Here is a 9,532-nt window from a genome sequence, read left to right as displayed (position 1 = left end):
TCAATTTCATACTTATAAAAGCTCAGGAATGAAACTCTTTAAACAAATCAAATGCATTGTGTTACTTATTGTTAGTTCAATTCAAAATGACTGTTAAAAGTAGGGTAAATTTTGTTACAGTATTTTAAGCCCAATTATCAATATGCATATTAGTTTTCTCTATTGTAAATCAGTGATTTATCCTTTACTTTTTCTCTGTTTAGTTTTGCATAATTGGTTTTCCTGCTGTGTGATTAATATGCTTCATGAAACTGTTTTAACAATGAAACTGTTATCAGTTTTTCTCATTCTTAATTTACATGTCTGAGCTTTGTTTTACTATTCCATTTTTTAATTATTTCAAATTTCTTTGTATAATACACAGCACCGCACACAATTGGACTATATTTTTTGAAAAATATATTACGTAAAGAATTGTTTTGCTCTTGTTGAGGTGGGGGGGAAGGCGGGGCTGACAAGCCAGCGGTCAAGTTAGGGGTTTTCCGAACGTTCGACACGAGCCTAAGAGGTTCCTTCCCCACGACAGCAATAAACGCTTGGAAAGCTGGTTGAGGAACTCTGGGAGTTGAAGTCCACAAACCTTAAACTTACTAAGGTTGGAGACCCCTGGTTTGGAGTACTCGCATCTTCTCTCAATCTGGTCCTGACGGAAAAGGGCTTCCCATTATTTGTCCGCGGGCCCGCACCACCGGAGCACAAAGTTTGAGGCAGCCCGGAGCTCTAATATTAGGCAAGCGCCACAAAAGGCCATTTTGGGATGGCCGCGGGATAAGAAAGATCAGCTCTTAAGCATGTGTGAGGCCTGCGCTGTTTCGAAACTCACGCAGCTTCCAAGCTATTGGCTGAAAGCCAGCGTCATTCTTCTCCCCCCACCCCGGGAAGCCTTTTCCAGGCTTGAGTGGCTCGCTTTCGTTTTCCTGATATCCATCTGGGTGAAGTTTTCTCCGACGTCCCTCAAGTAGCCCCGCCCTCTCCTTTCCCTGAGTTTGGCGGCCGCTCTGGTTGTGGGACGCTCCGCCGAATTTGAGGCTCTCGGGCAGCTATGTCGTCCGACGCCGTTTGCCTCGACCTGCAGCCCCGCTCCTACGACGATAAAGAGGAAGTGGGCTCCGCCGGCCTCAAACCTATATCGAGGAGTGTCGCTGGGGAGCAGCCCAGTGACTATCTCCTCTGGTCGTTGTTCAACCTTTTATTCTTAAGCGGCTACTGCTTCTGCTGTCTCAGCTTCAGCGCCCTCGTCTTCTCCATCAAGGTGAGCGAGCCCAGAAGGTACCGAGAAGCTTCAGTTTAGGCGCCGGAGCTTCTTTCCCCTAGAAATTTTTGCAGTTTCGATTTCAACGGAGTTTCCACCCACCCACATTTCTTTCGGGAACGTTTGCCTCTGTCTCTCTTTCTTTGCTTCGTTCAATATTTCAGGGTTCGCTTGCTTTTCTGGGTTTTGGCTCCGTCCCACGCGGCAATCAGCGGGTCTTTTACCACCCCATCAACGCATCCATTAAATGGAAAGTCCAGGCTCCGTTTCCTTCTTCCCTGCGCTGCCGGCTGGGTTTTTCTCTACAGAATTGCATAAGCATGACTTTCCGTGGAAAAGATGCCAAGCCTTCCTTAACGCTGGAGATAGGGCCACCCTCCCGGCTCATTTACGAAAACTTAATTCTCCCGAACGCTGACACAATTTAGGGATCTAAGGCAGTGGTGAAATCCAGTTTTTGTTTTTACTACCTATTCTGTGGGCGGGGCTTGTTGGGCGGGGCAGGGGAAGGATACTGCAAAATCTCCATTTCCACCTCACTCCTGGGGCCAGCCAGAGGTGGTATCTGCCGGTTCTCCGAACTACTCAAAATTAACGCTGTTAGTTCTTCAGAACTTGTCACAACCTGCTGGATTTCATCCCTGATCTAAGGGGTGTATAAGGAGAAAAGGATGGGGGAGGGGGGGTTCAATTTTGACATTTGTTTGTGAGAGGTTTGCTTTAGTAATCTCTCTTTCTAGCTCTAGTTTTGTGTGTGACACCCAAGGATATGTGAAGAAACCAGCTTTGACTTTGTTTGCTAATGAAGTTCACATGGGGGGTGGGGAGAAAGAGAATTGTCCCACCAGTCTTAGAACGAGGTCTTTTTTTAAAGGAAAGGCGTTGTGCTTTTGGAAGAGCAGTCTTCCAAAATGTTTCTGGTCTTCTCAAATTCTCTGAGAAAAACCTGATCCCAATCTGTTGCTATCACCTGTCTTCAAAAGAGTGGGTTATTTACTGATGATATTAATACACTTACATTCTCAACACTTGGCATCCATCCATCCAATTCAGCGTTATAAACATATTAACACCAAACGAAATATAGTCTTTGCATGGAAATGGAATAAAAAAGAAGAAAAAATAAAATGGACAAATACTGTTTTAGATCTGTTTCCAAGTGTAACACTCCCCAAGGCTAAAATATGAACAAAGATATGAAAGACAGGAACTTTGCTATTTGATTGACCGTAGCATTAATTTTCACAGCAGGTCGTATGTAGATAACTTGAGATTTATAACTGGTATAAATATGCCTTAAGGTTTAATTTTCTTTTCATTTTATCCTTTTCAGGCAAGGGATCGTAAAGTTATTGGAGATCCTGAAAGCGCAGCTACCTATGGGAAGAAAGCCAGATACCTGAACATTGCTGCCTGCCTTATAGGCATTGGAATCACTGTTACTTGTTTCCTTGCAATAATTTTAAGTGCAGGAAATATTCTTAAATTGTTCAGAGAAATGAGGGAGAACCCCCAATTATTACAGCCAGGTCAATGAAGAACAACTAATTCACCCAGGATATCATTACCAAACATGCTGCCTACTGGCTGCATCGCTTTTCTGTCTCATGTATATTTTTCCTTGTCAAAAGGAGGATTCTGTGCAGTTTAAGACAACTTGCCATACTGACAGTGGGAGAGATTTAGATTGTCCCTAAAATAGAGTTTTTCAACTGAATTTTGCAGAACTCCAGACTTCCATGACAACTTGACAGAGTTCAGAGCAAGCAAACAAAATTCAATTCGGTACAGCCAGTGGTTTTCAAAGCAATTTTTCTAAGGAAAAGTACTCACATCCCAATAACTGAACATTGATTTCGATGGTTAAAATGTTAAATTCCCAAGTAATTGTATAAGTTTTTATGCACTAGAAATGTTAATTTTGCATTTATAATACTTTACTTTTTATACTTAGGATAAATGGAGGAATCATGGGACACTAGTTGAGGTATCAGTTATTTTGAAATTCAAATATATCAATAAATCACAAAAAGCACAAAATTATTCTTACAGTTTTCTGTCATTACAGTACTTTGCCTCTTGATCAGGTTTTAGGAATTTCTTTAACTGGAGTGGTGGCAAAATAGAGTCTTTTGTGAGTTTATAATGCGCTCCATCTTATATTCTATACAGTTATTTGAATTTATTTCTGAATTTATTTCTGTCTTCTTTCTCTGATATGAGACCAGCCACAATGGACTTAATGGTGGTAATCCCCTTTTATACATTCTTTATTGCATGTATCTTCCCTGAATTGTGAATAGCTTTGATTTAGCAACTTCAAGTGTTCATAACTGATTTCCTCAGTTTGAAATGAGATGAGAACCAAACTTAGAACTGGCATGATTGGGTCCAGGCTACTTGAGGGACTGTCTCATCCCACTGGCATTGGCCCACCGCACCCTTGCAGAGGAAGCATGCTATGGATCCTATTGGCCAGGTTATTCCGGCTGGTGGGTTCTAGGAAAGGGCCTTCTCTGATGTTGCACTTGCCCTCTGGAACATCTTGCCCCTCCCTGAATGAGGTTGGTTCCAACCCTCGTGAGCTTCCAAAAGAGCCTAAAGACTGGTTCTGCCCATTGGCTTGGGGCTCCAATAGAGGGGTTTCATATGAGGATGGCTGATAGATTATCAACAGATCCCTCCTCTTCCCCCTCATTCTATTCCTTCCCCATCTTTTAATTGGATTTTATTTGGATCTTGACAGTATTTATTTATGTCTTTTAGGTTTTGTATAGTTTTTATCTTTTTAAGATTATAAGCCATCCAGAGTTACCCTGTAGTAAGATAGGAGTCCAATAAGTTTTACAAATAAATAAATACAATGGATTAAAACAAATGGGAATTAAATGGCACCTGTTGTGTTTATTTAACAAGTTCCTATAGCTTGTCCTATAGCCTATCTACCAACAGAACCCTAGGAAATGAACAAGAATTTTTTTTTTTAAAAAACCCATGTTTACAAATTAATGCCCCAGACAAAAACTCAGCATTAATCTCTCAGTTAATCCCTGCCTTTCCTCCCCACCCCAACCCGTTAAAATTTTGTCACCAGTGCCTGTGGTAATCTGGAAGGTCAATAGGGTAAGGCTGTCCACATTTAAATGGGGAGGCTGTTCCACGAGACTGGTACCATGCTTGAGAATGCACTTTTCCTAGGGCCAACAAGGTGACCTATGAGACCCAGAGCATGTCCACTCTGCCTGATTTGGTGGAATGAGCAGAAACTATTAGGAAGAGGCACAGCAGTCCTGCAAGTATTGATTCCATGCCAAGCACAACAAAGAATGTTCTTTCTGTGCCAACTCAGGAAGCTCAAATTGCCCAAGAAGCTGCTGAAACAGTTCTACAGAGGAATTATTGAGTCTGTTATCTGCACTTCTATAACTGTCTGGTTTGATTCTGTAACCCAACAAGACAGCACAAACTTCAGAGAATAATAAGAACTGCAGAAAAAACAATTACTACCAGCCTGCCCTCCATCAAGGACCTGTATACTGCACGAGTCAAAAAGAGGGCTGTGAAAATATCTACAGATCCCTCGCATCCTTCAAAACGATGTTATAGAGCACCACACCAGATCAACTAGATACAAGAACAGTTTTTCCCCCGAACATCATCACTCTGCTAAACAAATAATTCCCTCAACACTGTCAAACTATTCACTAAGTCTGGATTACTATTAATCTCATCGTCCCATCGCCCATCTCCTTCCACTAATGATTGTATGACTGTAACTTTCTTGCTTGTATCCTTACGGTTTATATTGATTGTTTCCTAGTATCATTTGACTGCTTATTTGTACCCTATGACTATCATTAAGTGTTGTACCTTATGATTCTTGACAAATGTATCTTTTCTTTTTATGTACACTGACAGCATATGCACCAAAGACAAATTCCTTGTGTCCAATCACACTTGGCCAATAAAGAATTCTATATCATCTATCTATCTATCTATCTATCTATCTATCTATCTATCTATCTATCTATCTATCTATCTATCTATCTATGTTAGCCTTTAAAGATGACAGCAAACATCTTGACTTGCATGCAGACTTCTACTGGGAGCTAGTGCAGCTGGCATAACAAATCATCCACAAGTCCAATCAATGTAGTCTCAGTACCATATCCTAGCCTGACTCCAATGAGCTGCTTCTAGAACCCTTGGGAGATGCAAGACCACCCCAAGAAGGAAAAGTTGGAGGTTGGATGAAAACTGTCCCATACTTCAGCTTAATGGGGGGGAAATGGTTTGGATCACAATCCTAACTTATTCCTCAAGGCTGAGTTTTGCTGTTACATAGGTTCTATAGCTTGGAAAAAACTTCATAGCCTTTTTTAAAAAAGCATGTAAGGGAAATCGGGCATTAGATGGGAATAATGTTCTCAGTGTATTAATACTTAAGGAAGCCACAGCTTCTGTTCCTTTCATTTACTGGTATATGTCTGCCCTCAAGTGGGCATCTTCAGCAACAAAGATGGGCCAAAGGATGTGCTATACAGTAAGTGCCCATACAGTGTAATACATTCCTATATTACTCTGTTCATAATTGCTTCCTTCCTGAACTAATTTCTTGGAATACCTAGGCTAACACCCATGCCCTGTGGAAACCAAACCTATTTCTTTTCGAGGTCATTGCCTTTGGTGGGGAGGGGAGCATTTATTTATTTAGAAGATTTACTGCATACTCACTCTCTGAATATGGTAGGCTTACAAACAAAACCCAATAAAAAACAATAAATCCCTACCCCATCCCTTGTGACAAGAAGCAATCAGACGAGTCCCTTGATGGGCTCCTCTCTGGGTTTCCCAAGCCCATTGGCAGAACCAGGTCTTCAGGGCCTTGTGGAAGAGTGTCAACATTTGGGTCAATGTAATCTCTCTGGGGATGATGTTCCAAAGGGAGGGAATCATTTGTATCATTGTTTTATATAACCAAAGGATTTTGATTAAAATGTTCATAAAACAGAAAATGTATCCTCAAAGTTAAACTGAGCCGCCCGAGAATGACTAGAATGTGGGTGGAACAAAATCTGGAATGTTTTTTCATTTTAGTTTTAGATAACCCATATAATGAATGTTAGCCCCATTAGGTAGACCAGAACAGAAAATAAATTCCACAGGAAGGCTAAAACTACTTTTATTGGAATTGTCTATAAGGAGAAATTTGCAAGTCTAAATGTGCTGTATCTTTCCCCTCTTATATTCCTATTCATTAGGAAAGGCACCTGTCTGAGCCTCTCCCAAATATTTTCTATTGGTTGTGGACTTAAGATCTGCTTTATTCCTGATCACTTGGATAAGAGAGTTGCCATATCTCTGTCACAATCTTCTTCCTTGTGCTTTACATCAACATGGTTTCGGAGGTTCTAGGCATGTGAAACAAGGGGATGCAGAGCAAAATTCCAACAGCAAAATTCTGGACAAGTCCTGGATTGAAGCAAAAAAATAAGAGAGAAAAATAATTCAATTTAAATGATTGTCCAAATTTTTACAGGTGAGATCTGGTAGCCTTGCCAGGCTGGCTCCAGATGATTAAAAAAATCAAGAAGGTGGCCATAGCCATTTTGCTAACTTGTCTACACCCAAAGCCTCACTTTGCAATCCAGAACATGGATTCCCTCCACTCCAAAAAGTTCCTTTTTTCCTGGCTGGTTGCAAATAAAAAAATTTAAAAATTGCATAGGATGGGAAATAGGAGGAGGACTGTCCGGGATGGCCAGGGAGAGAAATTCCTGATTGGGGAATCCTCAAAATCTCTCCCTTCCTTTCTGCCAACAGCACATCTTGTAAATTACACTTACGTTATTGTACACTGAATAGCATTTACAGCTCTAACACACAAACTAAAAGATTCTTGATAAATCAAGTACCTACTCTTCATCCTCTTAACAACTTTTTAAACTCTGAAGTGCTAAAGAAAAACTTCAGCAAACATCAAGTTCGAACAGGTCTTTGCAGTAAAGTATGCCATGAATCACAGCAGCGATATACAAGAACACAAACAAGCTAAAATGATAGAATCTGGGCTAGTAAGGAGGTATTCTAGTCCAGGGGTCTCCAACCATGGCAACTTGAAGACTTGTGGACTTCAACTCCCAGAATTCCTCAGCCAGCTTTGCTTTGCTGGCTGAGGGATTTTGGGAGTTGAAGTCCACAAGTCTTCAAGTTGCCAAGGTTGGAGATCCCTGTTCCAGTCAAACCCACATGCAGGCAGGAATCCTCAGACCATCCAAGGACCTTCCAATCTGTGCTCCAAAGCTCCTGTGATAGAGCCTCCATGAATCCCCAAAGGGAGGCTGTTCCACTGCTTAATAGCCTTCATGGTCAGAAAATTCCTCATTTTGAGTTTGGATCTTTCTCTGTAAAGCTTCCACCACCCATTGGTTTTTGTCTTTCCCTTGAGTGCTTCCCTTGAGTGCTAGGAAGAATAAATCTGCACCCCACTTCTCTGACAGCCCTTCAGGTATTGGAAGACTGCTCTTATGACTCCCTTTGGCTTTTGTTTCTTTAAGCGAAACTTACCCAGTTCCTTTAACTGTTTATAGAATTTAGCCTCCAAGACAGCCTCTCCTGTCTTTGTGGTTCTTCTCAGCACTCTTTCCAGTGCTTCAAATCCTTTTCGTATTGTGACAATTTGATATAGATATGGTATGTGGAGGTCTGATTAGTGCAGTATGACGGAAGGTATTCATACACTCAAGGGCCTAAGAGAATAAAACACTGGTTGGCTCTTTGTACAAAATAGAAGGGCAAGGTTAGGACGGAGGGATTATCCTCATATATCATATGTTTAATGAAATCACATGCTCACAATTGCTAATACTTCCAGTACAACAGTTATATACTTGCCTTTTCTCTTGTGGGATTAATAAAATTTTGGCATGATTTCATTAGGAGAAATCAGACTGGAGGCTTGGACATTAAAGAATTCCACTATCAGTGCTCCAAAAAAAGAAAAAATTGGTGTGATGTTTTAAGGATAGAGTATAATATATATGCTCCATATTAACTCATTTTATCTTGCTTCCTCACACCACGAGCACATTCCGCCAACCTCTCTTCTTTCAGCCGTGACTCCACCAAGTGGCCATTAGAAATCTTGCAAGAAACCTATGCCTAAAAAGCAGGGGAGGGGAACCATGGCCCTTTTATGACTTATAGTCTTCAACTCCATGCTGGCTCAGGAATTCTGGGAGTTGACGTCCACAAGTCAGAAAAGGGACATTGTTCCCCAACCCAGGCCTAAAGGAAGGAAAGATCAAATCTCCTGAGTAATATTTTTTTCCCCGGGCCAACATTTTGTGTATGGATTGTATTGAAGTATTAGCTTCAATTGGGGGATGAGGGAAGGAAAGAGGAAGAGAAGGGGCAGGGTGGAGAGAGAGATGGACGGATGGGGAAAGGTGAGAAAAAGTGAGAACAGACAGAAATGAAATTGAAAATATAGGAATTGTGTTGGGATTAAAGCTTTGAGGTCTTTCCCACAATTTAATCTTATTCCAAAATCAAATAAGTGCAATAGTTTAACGTTTTTCCAATACTAATTATGTGTCTCCTTTCCAATTTTATGTGATTTTTCTTGACTGACATTTTTTCCTGCTTTAAATCTTTTTTTTTTTCAGGCAACTTGTTCATTTTTCAAGGGTGATTAATAACCAGCACCAGATATGCAAAATCTAGACAGCAAATATTCCATTAAAGTGCCCCTTTGAGCCACCAAAGGGGCCTCTGGTGCCTCAGACTGCTAAGACAGTCTGTTATTAACACAGCTGCTTGCAATTACTGCAGGTTCAAGTCCCACCAGGCCCAAGGTTGACTCAGCCTTCCATCCTTTATAAGGTAGGTAAAATGAGGACCCAGATTGTTGGGGGCAATAAGTTGACTTTGTATATAATATACAAATGAAGACTATTGCTTAACATAGTGTAAGCCGCCCTGAGTCTTCGGAGAAGGGCGGGATATAAACGCAAAAAAAAAAAAGACATGTCAAACAAAAGCATCTATTATAAAAAGATGAACCATTACTATGTTACTCAGTACAGTGCGTACTAAAAAAAGAGGGGGGAGGGCTTGCATCATGAAGACATGTCATCTGTCTTTCCTTTTTTGGCATCTCCCATGGACTACTGCTTTCTTTTTTTGAATTTAAAAAGGCTTGCTTTTGAGATTCCCCCATGATTCCAATTTAAGGCTAGCTTGAAGTATATATTCTCCCTTGAACAAACAAACTAAAGC

The 9,532-nt window shown here is 40.9% G+C and overlaps 1 protein-coding gene across 1 annotated transcript; it reads left to right on the top strand.

Annotated features, from left to right (window-relative positions):
- Nucleotides 1–535: 535 nt before the first annotated feature.
- On the top strand, nucleotides 536–5,236 carry LOC131184632 (interferon-induced transmembrane protein 1-like). Its single transcript, XM_058156217.1, has 2 exons — nucleotides 536–1,252; nucleotides 2,586–5,236. The coding sequence occupies exons 1-2, from the start codon at nucleotides 1,043–1,045 to the stop codon at nucleotides 2,787–2,789; spliced, it is 414 nt and encodes a 137-aa protein (XP_058012200.1). The 5' UTR covers nucleotides 536–1,042; the 3' UTR covers nucleotides 2,790–5,236.
- The last annotated feature ends 4,296 nt before the right edge of the window (nucleotides 5,237–9,532 follow it).

This window comes from Ahaetulla prasina, chromosome 1, assembly GCF_028640845.1.
Source record: "Ahaetulla prasina isolate Xishuangbanna chromosome 1, ASM2864084v1, whole genome shotgun sequence".
Taxonomy (NCBI): Eukaryota; Metazoa; Chordata; class Lepidosauria; order Squamata; family Colubridae; genus Ahaetulla; species Ahaetulla prasina.
Note: the sequence above shows the minus strand (reverse complement) of the source record. Positions and strands in the feature narration are given on the sequence as shown.